A 19,310-nucleotide genomic window follows, 5' to 3' on the forward strand; every position below is an offset into this window, starting at 1 on the left:
GTGTTTGAGTAATCCCAGTGTATCCAACACCTCACAATCTTCTGCTGCATCAAGATCCCCCATTTCAGTGTCAAAGATATTTTCCTGACAATTTAAATAATTGATATTTAATCACCTTTCCACCCTCCTGCTTTACACCTCTATTTATTCCCCGGACCCTTCTATCCTCCCTCTGGTCAGTCTGTACACTGCTCTGAAGAACATCAGAAACAGAAGCAAGGAGGCCATTCAGCCCCTCACACCTGCTTTCCCATTAGACATTATCAATACCACTTCCCTGAGCTCATGCTGTTTCTACTGATTCACTTTGTATCCAAAACTCTGTCCACGTCTCTCAACATGTTACTGTGTAAATATGCAGAGCCCTGTTAGATTGTGAGCTGTGTAAATACATTTATTCACCTCTGAATGGTCGTCCCCTCACTGAGCCTCCTCATCCTGACGACCCCGTTAACAGAAACATCATCCCTGCATCTACCTGGGGAGTCTGGAGTAAATCTCAGACTCTCTCTCTGTCTCCGCCACTAACATTCCTCCTCCTTTATCCCCCTTTCCGGAGGAAATTACGCTGCACTCCCATTTTTTCTTCAATCAGATGCTGGAAGAACTAAAACAAAACAGAAATTACTTGAAACCCACAACAGAGCAGGCAGTGTTTGAATCAATTCCGGGAGAGGTCACCAACGTGGAACGTGAAGCCTGTTCCTCTCTCCACAGATCCTGATCAACCTGCTTTTTTCCCCGCATTTCCTGCATATAAACTGGCTCCAAAACTGAATATCTGATTCAAAGTAGAGATCCGGACTCTATTTGTCTCGTAAATTAGAGGAACAGCTCCCCATTTTCCGTCAGGGTGATTGGCAACCTGGCAGCATCAACATCGAACTTTCAAACTTCTGGAAGTCGTTCCCTGTCACTTTTCCTGTTTAATTGTCTCTCTCCTCCTGCTCCACCAGCCCCATCACCCCCTCTCTTTCCCCTCCTTCCCCACCCTCTCCATCTGCTCATCACCCTCACACTCCTCCCCACCCTCTCCATCTGCCCATCACCCACACACTCCTCCCCACCCTCTCCATCTGCCCATCACCCACACACTCCTCCCCACCTCTCCATCTGCCCATCCCCCACACTCCTCCCCACCCTCTCCATCTGTCCATCCCCCACACACTCCTCCCCACCCTCTCCATCTGCCCACCCACACACTCCTCCCCACCTTCTCCATCTGCCCATCCCCCACACACTCCTCCCCACCCTCTCCATCTGCCCATCACCCACACACTCCTCCCCACCTCTCCATCTGCCCATCCCCCACACACTCCTCCCCACTCTCTCCATCTGTCCATCCCCCACACACTCCTCCCCACCTCTCCATCTGCCCATCACCCACACACTCCTCCCCACCCTCTCCATCTGCCCATCCCCCACACACTCCTCCCCACCCTCTCCATCTGCCCATCACCCACACACTCCTCCGCACCCTCTCCATCTGCCCATCCCCCACACACTCCTCCCCACCCTCTCCATCTGCCCATCACCCACACACTCCTCCCCACCTCTCCATCTGCCCATCACCCACACACTCCTCCCCACCTCTCCATCTGCCCATCTCCCACACACTCCTCCCCACCTCCCTCCCTTTACTCCGGGGTCCACTTTCCCCTCCTGTCAGATTCCAAAATCTTCAGCCCTTTGTCACTGACACCTCTCACCTCCCAGAAGCTGACACATTGCCACCCCTCCCTTATCTATCACCCCTCTCTCATCTATTACCCCTCACCTGGATCCGCCCCTCACCTGTCAGTTTCCCTCCATAGATGTTACCTGACACGCTCGGCGTCTCCTGCGCTTTATGTGTTACCACCACTACATGTCCCGTGTTACCAAGATTCACCCTGACCTCCCTCTCCCTGTCAGCACCACCACCACTTGCCCCAGTTACACTGGCAGTCCCGGTGGACTTTAGCACCCGGGGGAGCCGGGGAGCTCAGGACCCGCCGCCCGCGGCTGTTGCTGAATCTGCAGTGTTTCTATTCCATTGACGGATGCGGTGAACGAGTTAAAATTAATGGATCGATAATTCTCAAATCGTGTTTATTTCACTCTCCGCACATTTATATTTACACTGACTTACACCTGACGCCGGTCTCGGACCCGACTCGTTTACAGACCCGGAGCGGAACCGGAGCAGATTCTCAGCCACTGGTTTTTATAGACAGTCCAGAAGAAAGGATAAAGTTTCTCAATGAATTTATTCCCAGTGAAGGTGTGGAGATGGGACTTGGTCTCCGCGTTGTAAAATGAAACTGTCCCGGACAGTAACTGAGATAAACTCCCACCCTCCCGGGGATAGGACGGGCAGGGAGACGGGATACAGGGGCGGTGCGAACCCACATCTCGTTATTAAACCGCTCGATGATCCAGAATCCGGTCTCCGGACTCAGTGTGAACTCTCCCTCCCTCTCCACAGACTCTGCGGCGACTCCCAGACTCCACCACCGATTCCTCGTCACCTCCACCTCCCAGTAATGTCTCCCCGATGTGAATCCCTCCGATCCCAGCACACAAGGCCAGTCTGTGAACCTCTTCCCGGTGTCAGGGAAATCCCTCCGGGTCCCGGTCGATTTCACACTCTTCCGATCCTCAGACACCTCGAGCTCCGGATGCGCCGTTTCCACATCCAGGGTGACAGAGACTGGGGGGAGAAGCAGAGAATTAGAGTCCCCGGGGATCGGGGGAGACTCGGGCAGCGCGGCCCCGGGACCGGGGGGAGACTCGGGCAGCGCGGCCCTGTGACCGGGGGTGGGGGGGAGACTCGGGCAGCACGGCCCCGGGAATCGGGGGGAGATTCGGGCAGCGCGGCCCCGGGGATCGGGGGGAGACTCGGGCAGCGCGGCCCCGGTATCGGGGGAGACTCGGGCAGCGCGGCCCCGGGACCTGGGGGAGACTCGGGCAGCGCGGCCCCGGGATCGGGGGGAGACTCGGGCAGCGTGGCCCCGGGACCTGGGGGAAACTCGGGCAGCACGGCCCCGGGAATCGGGGGGAGATTCGGGCAGCGCGGCCCCGGGGATCGGGGGGAGACTCGGGCAGCGCGGCCCCGGGGATCGGGGGGAGACTCGGGCAGCGCGGCCCCGGGGATCGGGGGGAGACTCGGGCAGCGTGGCCTCGAGGACCGGGGGGAGACTCGGGCAGCGCGGCCCCGGGGATCGGGGGGAGACTCGGGCAGCGCGGCCCCGGGATCGGGGGGGGAGAATCGGGCAGCGCGGCTCCGGGACCTGGGGGAGACTCGGGCAGCGCGGACCCGGGGATCGGGGGGGGAGAATCGGGCAGCGCGGCTCCGGGACCTGGGGGAGACTCGGGCAGCGCGGACCCGGGAATCGGGGGGGGAGAATCGGGCAGCGCGGCTCCGGGACCTGGGGGAGACTCGGGCAGCGCGGACCCGGGAATCGGGGGGAGACTCGGGCAGCGCGGCACCGGGGATGGGGGGGGGGGAGACTCGGGAAGCGCGACCGACAGGACCCTTTCCCGGGGTTTCACCCAAACGTAGCGGATGGATAACCGGCATCTTCCCGAGGTTTTTCCTCGACCTGGAGAGTGGATTTTTCCCTATCAACACACACAGAATTCTGGAGGATCTCAGCGGGTTAAGCGGCGTTTGATAAGGGAGATGTACAGTCGATGTTTCAACCCAAGACATTACCTCACGAACGGAAAGAAAGATGGGAGATAGCAGTGGAAACGGGTATGAGGAAGACCCAGAATATTCAGCCTCTCCTTATAACCCAAACCCTCCAGTCCCAGTAACATCCTTGTAAATCTGTTTCATACCCTCTCAGTTTAATGACTTTCTTCCTGTAGAAAGATCACCAGAAATGTACACAGTGATCCAAATCATAAAGACAAGAAAGTCTGCAAATGCTGGAAATCCAAAGCAACACACACAAAACCTTGGCCCAAATCATCAACTGTTTATTCATATCCATAGATGCTGCCTGACCTGCTGAGTTCCTCCAGCAGTTTGTGTGAGTTACTCTGCTCCAAATGTGGCCTTCCCAATGTCTTGTACACTCATAACGTGACGTCCCAGATCCTGTACTCAGTATTCTGACTGATGAAGGTAATCACCTCCTGGTCTCTCTGTTCCACAACACTCTCCAGGGCCCCCGATTGATGTGTAAATCCTGTCCTGGTTTACCTTCCAAAATACAACACCCACATCTCTCTGAATTAAAATTAGTTTCCATCCAATGGCCCAGAGACCCAATTAATCAAGATCTCGTTGTAATCTTGGATAAACCATGAACAACAGGGTTATGTAGTGGATAACACAATACTGTTGCACCTCAGGGCGTTCCGGAGTTCAGAGTTCAATTCCGACACCATCTGTAAGGAGTTTGTACTTTCTCCCCGGGACCTCGTGCATTTCCTCCGGGTGCTCCCGATTCATCCCTCAGATTGGGGAGGAGTGGACAGTGAGGAAGACCATCATTACTTGCAGTGGGATCTGGAGCAGCTGGGAAAATGGGCTGAAAAGTGTCAGCTGGAATTTAATGCAGACAAGTGTGAGCTGTTGCTCTTCAGTAGGACCCCAGTGTCGGTCTTTCACAGTGAATGGTTGGGCACTGAGGACTCTGTTCTACAGCAGATCTGGGAACACAGGTCCAGAATACATCGAAAGTGGTGTTACAGGTAGATGGATGTTATGTTGAAGTTGTATGAGACCTGGGGCTGCCTAATTTGGGATATTGTGTACAGTTTTGGTCACCGACCTACAGGAAGGATGTAAACAAGTTTGAAAGAGTACAGAGAAAATTTCCAGGGATGTAACTGGGACTGGAGGACCTGAGTCATAAGGAAAGATTGAATAGTTTAGGACTTTATTCCTGTAACATAGAAGACTGAGGGGAGATTTGATAGAGGTATACAAAATTATGAGGGGTATAGATAGGGTAAATGCAAGCAGGCTTTTTCCACAGAGGTTGGGTGGGATTACAACCAGAGGTCATGGGTTAAAGGTGAAAGATGAAAAGTTTAAGGGGAAGATGAGGGGAAACTGCTTCATTCAGAGGGTTGTGAGAGTGTGGAACCAGCTGCCAGCCCAAGTGGTACAAGCAAGCTCGATTTCAACATTTAAGAGAAGTTTGGACGGTACATGGATGGTCGGAGTTGGAGGACCATGGTCCTGGTGCAGGTCGGCAGTTTAAATGCTTCAGTATAGACCAGGTGGGCTGAAGGGCCTGTGCTGTTCGTTTCTATCACTCTGTGATGCTGGTACTAAGACATAACGGTTTGTAGGTTAAATGGTCATTGTACATTGCCCCGTGATTAGGCTGGTTTTAAATAGTTCGGGTGCTGGGTGGAGCGGGTCGTTGGTCTGGGACAGCCTGTTTCACACTGTCTCTAAATAAATAAATAACCTCTTCACTGTCCATGAAACCACCAATTTTACAGTCCTTCACAAACCTACTAAACACGTCACCTACATTCTCTCCAAATCATTCATATGAATGATGAAAAACAGTGGACCCAGCACCGATCCCTGCAGAACAACCACTGGTCACAGGACTCCACCCAGACAACTCTGTATCCTATTCCAGATCGTACTGTATCCCATGTGATCTAACTCTCTGCTACCTTGTCAAATCCCTCGCTAAACTCCATGGAGACGATGTCTACTGCACTTTCATCAGCTGTAATTTATTTATTGAGATACAGCACGGAATAGGCCCTTCCGGCCCTTTGACCCCCACCACCCAGCAACCCCTGATTTAATCCGAGCCTGACCACGGGACAAGTTACAATGACCCCCACCACCCAGCAACCCCTGATTTAATCCGAGTCTGACCATGGGATGTTACAATGACCCCCACCACCCAGAAACCCCTGATTTAACCCGAGCCTGACCATGGGACAAGTTACAATGACCCCCACCACCCAGCAACCCCTGATTTAATCCGAGCCTGACCATGGGACAAGTTACAATGACCCCCACCACCCAGAAACCCCTGATTTAATCCGAGCCTGACCATGGGACAAGTTACAATGACCCCCACCACCCAGCAACCCCTGATTTAATCCGAGCCTGACCATGGGACAAGTTACAATGACCCCCACCACCCAGCAACCCCTGATTTAATCCGAGCCTGACCATGGGACAAGTTACAATGACCCCCACCACCCAGCAACCCCTGATTTAATCCGAGCCTAACCATGGGACAAGTTACAATGACCCCCACCACCCAGCAACCCCTGATTTAATCCGAGCTTGACCATGGGACAAGTTACAATGACCCCCCACCACCCAGCAACCCCTGATTTAATCCGAGCCTGACCATGGGACAAGTTACAATGACCCCCACCACCCAGCAACCCCTGATTTAATCCGAGCCTAACCATGGGACAAGTTACAATGACCCCCACCACCCAGCAACCCCTGATTTAATCCGAGCTTGACCATGGGACAAGTTACAATGACCCCCCACCACCCAGCAACCCCTGATTTAATCCGAGCCTGACCATGGGACAAGTTACAATGACCCCCACCACCCAGCAACCCCTGATTTAATCCGAGCCTGACCACGGGACGTTACAATGACCCCCACCACCCAGCAACCCCTGATTTAATCCGAGCCTGACCATGGGACAAGTTACAATGACCCCCACCACCCAGCAACCCCTGATTTAATCCGAGCCTGACCATGGGACAAGTTACAATGACCCCCACCACCCAGCAACCCCTGATTTAATCCGAGCCTGAACATGGGACAAGTTACAATGACCCCCCACCACCCAGCATCCCCTGATTTAATCCCAGCCTGACCATGGGACAAGTTACAATGACCCCCACCACCCAGCAACCCCTGATTTAATCCGAGCCTGACCATGGGACAAGTTACAATGACCAATTAACCTGCCAACCAGTACAGGTTTGGACTGTGCAACTAGAGCACCTGGAAGAAACCCACGTGGTCATGGGAGAACGTGCAAACTCCTGACAGGCAGTAACGGGACATGAACCCGGGTCGCTGACAACATAAGGATGTACCTGAATGAGAGAGAGGCTGAGACCCTGTCAGAGTCTGGTAAGTTAGCAGACGAGTCTGCTTTAACCCACAAGGTAAAGTTTTTCCCGAACAAGAGCTACCAAAGGAGTAGCAGGGATAACAAAGATAACCCACCGGCTAAACCAGAGAGTAAACCGGGGACTAGTGATAAAAGTCAGGAGGAAGGGAAGCAGTCAAAAGAAAAATTTCCCAGTTTCAAGTGTTACTTCTGTGGGAAGCCTGGTCATGCGGCATCCAATTGTTTTGCTATGAAAAGGGAAAAAGGGACAGAGAGAGAGAGAACCCCAAATGCCTGCGTTCAGACGGTTAAAACACCGCTGAAGAAGGAGGGGTCTGACCGAGTTCAAGTGGGATTTGAGAGATTTATTTCAAATGGGTTTGTGTCTGTGAAGGAGGGATCACCTCCGGTTCCAGTGAGAATCTGGAGAGATACTGGAGCTTTTCAGTCACTGATATTAAAGAGTGTTTTGGAGTTCGGTGCTGAGATGGAGATTTGAGAGTCGGGGGCGTTGAGAGTAAGTGTTCAGCACGGACTAGAAGGGCCGAGATGGCCTGTTTCCGTGCTGTAATTGTTATATTGTTATATGGTGATGAATATTATCAAAGGTATTGGAAAGGGGACTGAGACTGTGCCTTTGCATAAGATAATTCTGAAATGCGACTTGGTATCTGGACCAGTCACAATAGGGGTGCGGTCTGAACTACTGATAGACAATGTTGATCTCTTACTCGGAAATGACCTTGCAGGTGGGCATGTTTACCCAGCAGTTCAGCTAGCCAGTGAGCCTGCTGCTGCTGAGGGCCCGCCCATAGATGCTGATGTGTATCCCCCCTGCGTAGTAACTAGAAACATGTCGGAAAAGGCTGCTGATGCTAATATTGATTTATCTAGACTTTCCTCCTGTCCCTAAACCAACAGGACTTTGAGGAGAGTAAGGAGGATGAGAAAGACGTCTTTATTGAGGAAGGAATTTATAGAAGAACAAATTAAAGATCCTGAAATTGTGGCTTTAAAAGAGAGAGCTCTCTCTGAGGATGAAATTCAGAAAGAGTCAGTGGGATATTACCTTAAAGATGGGGTGTTGATGATTAAGTGGAGATCAGCCACTGTGCCTGCAAGTGGGGATTGGGCTATTGTGCATCAGGTCGTGGTTCCAAAAGTTTACAGGGCTTAAGTTTTAAACCCGGCCCATAAGATGCCTTTAGGTGGACATTTCGGAGTAAAGGAAACAGTGCACAGGATGATGAGGGAATTTTATTGGCCTAACGTGAGGAAAGATATTGCAAATTACTGTAGAGGGTGTCATACGTGCCAGGTGGTGGGAAAACCTAATCAGGCCATCCCTAAGGCACCACTTCGGCCGATACCTGCGTTTGGTGAACCATTTTCCAGGGTCATAGTGGATTGTGTAGGTCCATTGCCAAAAACTGCAGCTGGTCATCAGTACTTGTTAACAATTATGTGTGCTGCTTCTAGGCTCCCTGAAGCCGTGCCTCCCAATGTCTAACCATGTCAGCAACTTCCCTATAATACCACGGGCTCTTAACTTGGGAAGCAGCCTCATGTGTGGCACCTTATCAAAGGCCTTCTGAATCTCCAAATATACAACATCCACTACATCCCCTTTATCTATCCTACTTGTAATCTGCTCAAAGAATTCCAACAGGTTTGTCAGGCAGGATTGTCCCTGAAGGAAACCATGCTGACTTTATACCATCTTGTCCTGTATCACGACGTCCTGTGTCACCATGTGCTCCATCACCTCATCCTTAACAATTGACTCAAACTTCTTCTCAACCACTGAGGTCAGGCTAACTGGTCTATAATTTCCTTTCTGCTGCCTTTCTCCTTTCTTAAAGAATTTTCCAGTCCCGACACCATGCCAGACTCCAATAATTTTTGAAAGGTCATTTCTAATGCCACCATAATCTCTAATACTACATCTTTCAGAACCCTAGGGTGCAGTTCCTGTGGTCCAGGTGACTTATGTACCTTTAGGTCTTTCAGCTTTTTGAACACCTTCTCTCTTGTAATAGTAACTGCACCCACTTCTCTTCCTTCACACACTACATCAGGCATACTGTTAGTGTCTTCCACAGTGAAGACTGATTCAAAATAGTCATTTAGTTCATCCGCCATCTCCTTGTCCCCTGTTATTATTTTTCCTGCCTCATTTTCTGGAGGTCCTATATCCACTCTCATTTCTCTTTTATTTTTAACATGCGTGAAAAAACTTTTACCATCCACTTTGATATTATTTGCTAGCTTGCTTTCACATTTCATCTTTTCCTTTCCAATGATTTTTCTAGTTGCTCTCTGTAGGTTTTTAAAAACTTCCCAATCCACTATCATCCCACTAATTTTTGCTTTGTTGTATGTCCTTTCTTTTGCTTTTACAATAGTTTTGACATCCCTTGTCAGTCATGGTTGTACTATTTTACAATTTGAGTACTTCTTCATTTTTGGAAGAATTGAAAACATACTCACGTCCTGCAGCTTCCTCATTTCCCCAGAAACACACACCATTGCTGCTCTGCTGACATCCCTGCCAGCAGCTCTTTCCAATCTACTTTGGCCAACTCCTCTCTCACACCACTGTAATTTGCCTTACTCCACTGAAATACTGCTACATCAGCCTTTACTCTAGTGATCACCAACCTTTTTAAGCCCAAGCTCCCCTAACTCGGTCATAGTCAAAGGCGACATCGACCCCCAGATTGATTAGTTACACACATGCGCACTGGGGCAGGAAAGATCGGAAGTAAAACCCCGCAACCCGGAAGTAGAAATAATGTACAAACACCAGGGGTACACACCCTTTTTTACACCGCGGACCAGTTTAATATTGACAATATTCTTGCCGACCGGCCGACGGCGGGGGGTGGGGGGGGGGGATTAAACACGACCGGAATACAGCAATACTCGAAGCAGGTTCCTTATGTCCAGTCTATTGCACAATTTAGTTTTTGCGGCTCTCGGCACTTAGCTTTTGTCCCACTTGCTCACGTTTTCTCCGCTCAAAAAACTCAGCGGGTTTGTCTTTAAGTGCGGGGTGCTTGGACTCAAGGTACCGAAGCAGTTTTGAGGATTTCACTGCCTCATTAGACAGCCTCCAGGCCCAAACTGCAGCCTCCGCCCGCCCGCCCACCGCCAGACACCCTGGCCGGGTGCGGCTGGTCGTGGGTGGGGTGAGAGGACAAGGTCAGGGCCGGAGGTCCCCGTGCCGTTTCCAGTCCGGAGAAAGCGACAGAGCGGGGAGTGTGACAGGGCGCCCGCCCGCCCCCCCTTGTAGGATCTATCAGCCGACAAAAGTTTGTATCAGCAGATCGCAGCGCGGTAGCTGCTCTGCTACTTACGGAACCCTGAGCCCGAATTAGATCGTCTGCGAATATTTTAGCACTGAGTTCCCCACGAGCATTCGGTGTGGTGAACAGGTTTAGAGGAGGCGCCCACCTCTCCGCGCTCCAGGCCAGTACCAACAGCACTTCTCGCCGGCCGCGTGAGGTGAACCAGTGATTCCTGGCGCGAGGGTATCACTGCGTTTAGGCGACTGATGACCTCGCATGGGTTCAAGTTCAACAGTGGGCAAGACAGGGAGTGAGGAAAGGTGCAGCTGACTCATATCGTTTCCTCACGGCCCGGTGGTTGGGGACCACTGAATTACACTGTGTAAACACAAAGTACACTGCAGATACTGTGGTCACATCAACACGTACAAACAAGCTGGATGAACTCAGCAGTCAGCAGGTTGACTGCTCATTTCAACGGACACTGCCCGACCTGCTGAGTTCATCCAGTGTGTTTGTACATGTTGAATTACACTGTGTAATGCGGGGGAGCTACACACACGCGCACTGGGCAGAAAGAACGGAACAAAACCCCGCAACCCGGAATCAATCTTTCAACGGTATTTGTGTATTTATTTTTGAATTTTTTTCGGGATCTACTGGGAAAGTCTCAAAGATCGACCGCTACTTTACTTTCTCCCTATCAAATTTCAAGTTAAACTCAATCACACTGTGATCACTGGTTCCTCAGGGTTTTTTACCTTCAGCTCCCTAATCGCCTCTGGTTCATTACGTAACAGCCAATCCAGTATAGCTGATCCCCTAGTAGGCTCAATGATAAACTGCTTTAAATGCCATCTCTTAGGGATTCAACAGACTCACTCTTGAGATCCATTATCAACCTGATTTTCCCAATCAACCTGCAAGTTAAAATCTCCCATGACTACCAGAACATTGCCCTTTTGACACAGCTTTTCTATTTCCTGTTGTAATCTGTGGTCCACCGCCCAGCTCTGTTGGAGGCCTGTGTATAACTGCCATCAAGGTCTTTTTAACCTTGCTGTTTCTGAACTCAACCCACAAGTATTCACTATCTTCCGATCCTATGTCACATCCTTCTACTGATTTGATGCCATTCTTTACCAGTAGAGCCACACCACCCCCTCTGCCTATCTTCCTATCACTCCGATATAATGTGTAACCCTGGACATTCAGCTTCCAACTACAACCATCCTTCAGCCACAATTCAGTGATGGCCACAACATCATACCTGGCCATTTGTAATCGTGCAACAAGATCATCCACTTTATTTCTTATACTACGTGCATTTAGATACAACACGTTGAGTACTGTATTTGCTGTCCTTTCTGATTCTGCATCCCTAAAGTTTTGATACTCAGCCTGTTGGCTGCAACTGAGTCCCATCACCTGCCTGCCCTTCCTGACAGTCTGACTGCAGGCTATCATTACCATTTTTACCATCCGTCCTATCCTGAGTCCCTTCACTCCAGTTCCCACCCCCCTACAAAATTAGTTTAAACCCTCCCCAATAGCTCTAACAAACCTGCCCGCAAGAATATTGGTCCCCCTTGGGTTCAGGTGCAACCCATCACTTCTGATCAGGTCATACCTCCCCCAGGGGGATCCCAATGATCCAAGAACCTGAAGCCTACCGCCCTGCACCAGCTTCTCAGCCACACATTTACCTGCCAGATCATCGTGTTTCTACCCTCACTGGCACGTGGCACAGGCAGCAATCCAGAAATTAGTACCCAGGTGGTCCTAATCTCTGGATTAGAGAGAGGCAGGAGTGGATATCGGACTGCTGGAAAACAATGCTGGAGAGGTAGTAATGGGGGACAACGAAAGGGTGGATGAACTGAAGATGTATTTTGCATCAGTCTTCACTGTGGAAGACACTAGCAGTATGGTGGAAGTTCCAAGTGTCAGGCGACGTGCCGGGCGTGAAGTTAGCATTACTAGAGAACAGGTTCTTGGGAAACGGAAAGATCTTTAGGTAGCTGTCACCTGGACGAGATAGTGTACATGCCAGAGTTCAGAAAGAGGTGGCTGAAGAGATCATGGAGGCATTTGTAATGATCCTTCAAGAATCACTAGATTCTTCAATGGTTCTGGAAGACTGGAAATTTGAAAATGTCACTCCACTGTTCAAGAAGAGAGAGGCAGAATAAAGAAAACTCTAGGCCAGTTAGTCTGACCTCAGTGGCTGGGAAGATGGTGAAGTTGATTATTAAGGAGGAGTTGTCAGGGAACTTGGAGGCACATGATAAAATAGGCCATGGTTTCCTCAAGGGAAAATCTTGCCTGACAAATCAGTTCGAATTCTTTGAAGAAATAACAAGCCAGATAAACAAAGGAGAACCAGTTGATGTGGTGTACTTGGAATTTCAGAAGGTCATTGACAAGCCATATTTGGCATTTAATTACGACTTAGTAGTGTCTCATAAACAAGCACAAATGAATCTTATGTCTTACCGTGTTTAATGCCGCAAGTCACTTCTTCCGATGCTATGTTGAGCAAATAGGGGTGATCGAATTTTTCAACCAATAGGGTACCATCTGTCACTGACAATATCTGGGTATCATCACTTATCCTGTAAATATTATACAGATGGTTATAAACTGAGCTTCAGTTTGTGATATTTGAACTATTTTACAAATCCATACAGAGTTTCAGTAAAGACCATGTCCTACCTCCTCTTCCGACGAGCTTCCTCCTGAAATAAATCATACACAGATCTCAATTGACTGAGATGACTGTCGGCATCCGAACAGCAGCAATCTGAGACAAGTTATTAAAAACTGCTGAAAATTCCCACTGAACTCATTCCCACTAACACGAATGGAGAAAGAGGGACATTGAACCATGGGAGAAAGTACAAGGAATATTTATGAGAATTATACGATAACTGAGAGAAGGAACTTACAGGAGAGACTGGACAGGTTTTAAAATTCTGAATGTATCTGATCGAAAATATTTCTGCTTGTGTGGAGACAATAAGTCAAAGATAAAACATCAGTTGGTCATTAATAAATCCCACAAGAAATGTAGTGAAGAGAATGTGGAACTCACTGCTACAGGAGTGGCTGAAGTGGAACAGCAGAGATTGATTGTAATGGGGAAGCTGGATAATCACATGAGGGACCATGGAGTTGGGGACACTGTTACTGGGTGTGGTGAGTAGGTGGGAGGAGGCTTGTGCACCAGGGAAACTGATAGGAGAGAATGGACTGAAAGTCCTGTCTCTGATGAAAATGGGATATAATCTGATGAAGAATATTTCTGAAAAACAAAAGACAGTGCAAAATTCTCCAAAACACTGAACCTGATACAAACCAGATATAGATGGTAAATCCGATGTGCAGGTCACATTCTGGAATTCAACCTCAGTTCCCACTGATCAACAGAGAGACCCTCACACCCACTGCACCAGACAGACTCACACTCTGTGACTGTAATGGGATGTTACTCTGAGTCTCAGGGGATATTATACGTGGGAATCACAGAAGTGATCACTGGCTCAGTGCTACGATCAGAGTAAACATTCCCGAGAAGGATGCAGACTGTCCAGCGATGTACAGATGTTGTAAGAGGCCGGTTTGGAGACAACAACCCTGAACAGTCAAAACATCCGTCTGGTTTCAATCAGTTTACAACTCCAGTATCTGTAAATCCCACACTGAGTTAAAATACATCATTTTGTGCCTATGTACTTTTACAGGACCAAACTGAAATCTCTCACCATGAGGAATATGATATTGTCTTGTTGATCCATCTGTTCCTGTAACTTTGAGATTTCCTTGTAGATGGCATTTAAATTCTCTTGAATCTCCTGAAGATTTTTCTCCATTGGATTTAGAATCCTCTCCTCTTCTTCCCTGAGATCTCGGAGTGCACGTTGCTCTTTCTCGGTGATAATCCGGCGCAGTTCATCAAACTGGGATGTGATGTGGGACTGAACGCTTTGTGACTGTTCCTGTCGAATGAAAGGAGAGGCTGGTTTATTATTTGGCCCTGATGTATTTCCTTATGATATGGAAGGGTCTGTCCAGCCCATTATCATCCAAGAGGAACACAACCTTGCCGTTGGGTTTGGAGGCTTGTGTGCCTCAATGACCCAAAGAACTCTGTTGGCTGGAATGTGGGCTTTATGCTTTGACCCTTGGTAGGGTCACCCGTGTCAAACAGGTCAAAGGGTAGAGGCCAGAGTAAGAGTGGTCCACTGGTCCTCCAGGTTCATGGGTTCAGCTCAGGGCTAACATTACTGACTGGTAAAACAAAACTGTTACGGAAACAATGAAAAGTCTTTCTACATCTGAGTGCCATGTTATTCCTGAGTCTCCACTCAGGACCTGCACGACTGACAGTAGTGAAAACCGAGTAGCAGCTACTGACATGTTGAATGAAGACATGAACACTGCCGGAGATGGAGGACCTTCATTGCTGTCCCAAACTCCAGTGGCATAACAGGCAGCAAGTGAGTGGTTCCCAGATATTCAATCACATTTCCCTCAAACACAGTCTTCCTAACTGACCCATTAACTCCCACCTGATTCACATACAATACCCCTTCACAGGGTTAATTACAGTTGCCAATCTGGTTTAAATCAGTTTACAACTACAGTGTCTGTAAATACCACATTGAGTTGATTGTCGGCTAAAAGAAAGCACTGGCTACAGAGAGAACGTGCAAACTCCACGGAGACAGCACCAGAGGTTAGGATCGAGCCCAGGGCACTGGAGCTGCGATACTCTGCTATTCTGCATTAAAGGGAACAAAACTACACTACAAGATTGTAAATTCTGCACAGGAAGCCTCACCCGAACTCCAGAAATCTTCTCTTTCTGCTGCTGCTCCATTTCCTGAAAGTCTGATTTCCTTTTTACGAGAGAGTCCAAAGAAGATTTAACCCGATCCTGGGAATTAAAGAGTTAATGGATTAGACAAAACAAAAAGACAACATAAACAGACGATCGAAAGCGGATTAGTTTTACCTGGTAAATTTTAAGGGCTTCGTTAACCGGCATGAAGTTGTGAGACTTGTGTTCCAGTGCATCTCTACAGATCACACAGATCAGTTTCCTGTCCGTCTCACAAAACAGCTTCAGTTCTTCCTCATGTTTCTCGCAGTGAAGTTTACTTTCCTCCTCTTTCGGATTCAGGTTTAGTTTCCGAGCTTTCTCAGACAGATTTGCTAAAACCCGATTGACCTTGAGGGTGCGGTCTGCAAACTCCTCTCTACATTCCGGGCAGGAGTTTCTCTCCTCCCTTTCCCAACACCGTGTGATACAGGAGCGGCAGAAGTAGTGACCACACTCCAGTGACACCGGATCGGTGAAGAAATCCAGGCAGATGGGACAAATTACCTCCTCGGTCCAACTCTCGACCTGTCCTTTCGAAGCCATGTTAACTCCCGGTACTTCCTGGTTCAGGATCCTTTCACGTTCGGGAGCTGCTGAACCCTGCAGTACCGGGAATGTCCACTAGGCGCGCTGCAGTCTCGGGAATGAACAACGTTGCTCCAAGTGTTCTCTGGGCAGGAATCGCGGCAATTTCCACGTCAGGGTGGGATCAGAAACACATTAAAGAGGTCTGAATATAAATGAACCCGGAGCGCGGAGCCTGGTTCAGTGTAAAGTACAACAGAAAGGGACAATTCCTGAAAAGCGAGATAGACAGTTGGCCTATGTCCCTGCCTGCTCCAGCCCCACTGAACTTGTCCTCATACATTGACTCCATTCTAAACCCTTCAGGTCAATCCCTCCCAACCCACATCCGCGACACTTCTCATGCCCTCAATCTCCTCAGCAATTTTCAATTCCCAGGCACTGACCGCCTCATCTTCACCATGGATGTCCAGTTATAACTTCTATCCCCCATCAAGAAGGCCTTACAGCTCTCTGTTTCTTTCTCAATAAAAGAACAAACCAGTTCCCCTCCAGCTGGAAGGGCTGGTGCTCACCCTCACCAATTTTCCTACCGCTCCTCCCACCTTCTCCAGACTCGAGGGCTATCCACGGGTATCTGCATGAGCCCCAGTAATGCCTGTCGAAGAACAGCCCATATTCCAGGCCTTCCCCAGTAACGCTCCCCAAATCTTCCTCAGAAACATTAATGACTGCATTGGTGCTGCTTCATGCACCCATGCTGAGTTTATCAATTTCATCAACTTTGCCACTAACTTCCACCCTGCACTTGAACTCACTTGGTCCAGTTCAAACACCTCCCTCTCCTTTGCCCTTCTCTCTGCCTCCATCTCTGGAAACAAACTGTCAACTGACATATTTTATAAAGCTACTGATTCCCACAGGTATCTTGACTATACCTCTGTGGTGAACTAGATATACCTGTCTGACTGCTCCTGTGGCTCCTCCCAAGACCCTGCTGACTACCCCTGTGGCTCCTCCCACAGACCCCTGTATAAAGGCGACTGTGGCCTGCTGCTCTCGCTCATTTTCCCCAGGATGTAGTGTTGTCCTTCAGTCAATAAAAGCCGATTTCTCACTTCCTAAGTCTCGGCGTGAGTTATTGATGGTGCATCAACCTCTTCCCACCCAGTCTCCTGTAACTTTTCTAAACTCCTTCATTTCCACTGAATCTGTTCCCAGAATGCAGTTCTCCCTTCCAGAACATCAGGTATGTCCTCCTCTGTAAAGAACAGGGTTTCCTTTCCTCCGCTACTGATGTTGCCCTTACCTGCATCTCCTTCATTTCCCGAACATCTGTACTCACCTCATCTTCCCTCTGCCTCAACAGTGATAGAGTTCCTCTTGTCCTAACCTACCAGCACGTAAGTGTCTGCATCCATCACATCATCCTCCATAAACCTCCATCATCTCAGAATCAGAATCAGGTTTATTCTCACCGGCATGTGTCATGTGTCATGTACTGTATTTTGTTAACTTAGCAGCAACAGTTCAATGCAATACATAATATAGAAGTACAATATCTATCTATATATATATGTAAATCAATTACAGTATATGTATGTTGAATAGATTAAAAACTGTGCAAAAACAGAAATATATATTAACAACGTGTGGTAGTGTTAATGGGTTCAATATGTCCATTTAGGAATCGGATGCAGAGGGGAAGAAGCTGTTCCTGAATCGCTGAGTGTGTGCCTTCAGGCTTCTGTACCTCCTCCCTGATGGTAACAGTGAGAAAAGGGCATGTCCTAGGTGCTGGGGCTCGTTAATAAAGGACGCTGACTCAGAGACATTGCTCCTTGAAGACGTCTTGGATACTTTGAAGGCTGGTACCCAAGATGAAGCCGACTAAATTTATGACCCTCTGCAGATTTTTTCGGTCCTGTGCAGTAGCACCCTCCCCCCCACCCCCCCCCCCATACCAGACAGTGATGCAGCCTGTCAGAATGCTCTCCACGGTACATCTATAGATGTTTTTGAGTGTTTTTGTTGACATGAAGTATAATCGCTGTCTTGCCTTCTTTATAACTGCATCAATATGTTGAGACCAGGTTAGGTCCTCAGAGATCTTCACACTCAGGAACTTCAAACTGCTCACTCTGTGTTCCTTCGTCTTACCCTTCCTGAAGTCCACAATCAGCTCTTTCGTCTTACTGACGTTGAGTGCCAGGTTGTTGCTGCGACACCACTCCATTAGTTGGTATATCTCACTCCTGTACACCCTCTCGTCACCACCTGAGATTCTGCCAACAATAGTTATATCATCAGCAGGTATATGGATGGTATTTGAGCTGTGCCTAGCCACATAGTCATGGTATCCGATCACCAAATTCATCTTTACCTCCTCCCTTCTCTACTTTCCGCAAGGATCACTCCCTCCATGACTCCCTTGTCCATTCACTCTCCCCACTAGTCTCACTCCTGATACTTAACCCTGCACGTGGCCAAAGTACCTATTCACCTCCTCCCTCACCTCCATTCGAGGAACCAAAATGTCCTTCCAGGTGAGGCAACACGTCATCTGCTGGGTCATTTATTTGGTCTGCCGCTCCCAATGCAGCCTCCTCTACATTGGTGAGACCTGTTGTAAACTGGGGTTCTGCTTCATCAAGCACCTCTGCTCCATCTGCCAAAGATGGAACATTTTACTTCCAATTCTCATTCCCATTCCGACCTGACAGTCCACGGCCTTCTCTTGTGCCACGACGGAGCTACCCTCAGGCCGAAGGAAAAACACCGTGTAGTATGTTTGGGTCGCCTCCAAACAGATGGCATGAATATTGATTTCTCCTTCCCGAAAAAAAAATTCCCTCCCTCTCCCTTCTCCTTCTATCCCCCACTCTGGCCCCTTACCTTCACCTTCCTGACTATCATCTCCCCGTGCGTCCCCTCCTCCTTCCATTTCCCCTATGGGCCATTCTGCTCTCGTATCAGATTCCTTCTTCTCCAACCCTTTACCTTTCCAACCTACCTGGCTTCACCTATCCCTTTCCAGCTATCCTCCCTCCCGTCCCCCACCTTTCTATTCTGGGGACATTCCACTTCCTTTCCAGTTGTGAAGAAGGATCTCAGCCCGAAATCCCATTTCCATAGATCCTGTCTGACCGGTTCCTCCCAGCATAGAACACAGAAAATCCACAGCATATTATAGGCCCTTCTGCCCACAATGATGAGCCAGCCATGAATCCTGCTCCAGAAGCTGCCGAGAATTTCCCAACCACACAGCCCTCTATTTCCCTAAGCTCCATGTACATATCTAAGAGTCTCTAAAAAGCTTTTATTGTATCCGGCTCTACCACCTTCACTTCACATTCAATGCACCCACCACTCTTTGTGTGAAAAATTCACCTCTGACATCCCCTTGTACCTCCTTCCAAGCACCTTAAAACTATGCCCCCTCATGTTAGCCATTTCAGCCCTGGGAAAAAGCCACTGGCCATCCACACGATCAATGCCTCACATAATCTTATACACCTCTATCACGTCTCCTCTCATCCTCCGTCACTTCA

General features: G+C 48.9%; 1 protein-coding gene across 2 annotated transcripts; it reads right to left on the reverse strand.

Moving 5' to 3' along the window:
- Nucleotides 1–2,077: 2,077 nt before the first annotated feature.
- On the reverse strand, nucleotides 2,078–15,983 carry LOC140738273 (nuclear factor 7, brain-like). 2 transcript variants are annotated; one of them, XM_073065443.1, is made up of 6 exons: nucleotides 15,367–15,983; nucleotides 15,193–15,288; nucleotides 14,114–14,347; nucleotides 13,065–13,087; nucleotides 12,846–12,964; nucleotides 2,078–2,692 (listed from the first exon to the last, which is right to left on the reverse strand). In XM_073065443.1, the coding sequence occupies exons 1-6, from the start codon at nucleotides 15,775–15,777 to the stop codon at nucleotides 2,193–2,195; spliced, it is 1,383 nt and encodes a 460-aa protein (XP_072921544.1). In that variant the 5' UTR covers nucleotides 15,778–15,983; the 3' UTR covers nucleotides 2,078–2,192. The 2 variants fall into 2 exon arrangements, with proteins under 2 accessions (XP_072921544.1, XP_072921550.1); XM_073065449.1 differs by lacking the exon at nucleotides 2,078–2,692 and adding an exon at nucleotides 3,609–4,192.
- Nucleotides 15,984–19,310: the final 3,327 nt, after the last annotated feature.

Source organism: Hemitrygon akajei, chromosome 2 (assembly GCF_048418815.1).
Source record: "Hemitrygon akajei chromosome 2, sHemAka1.3, whole genome shotgun sequence".
Taxonomy (NCBI): Eukaryota; Metazoa; Chordata; class Chondrichthyes; order Myliobatiformes; family Dasyatidae; genus Hemitrygon; species Hemitrygon akajei.

Bases quoted from the DNA above. Each gene is read 5' to 3' on its own strand.
- LOC140738273 (XM_073065443.1), bottom strand. From the start codon at position 15,777: ATGGCTTCGAAAGGACAGGTCGAGAGTTGGACCGAGGAGGTAATTTGT. The intron at 14,348-15,192 runs GTGAGGCTTCCT...TTCATTCGACAG, and splicing joins AGAAGATTTCTGGAGTTCGG to GAACAGTCACAAAGCGTTCA. The intron at 13,088-14,113 runs GTGAGAGATTTC...GATTTATTTCAG, and splicing joins ACAATATCATATTCCTCATG to GAGGAAGCTCGTCGGAAGAG.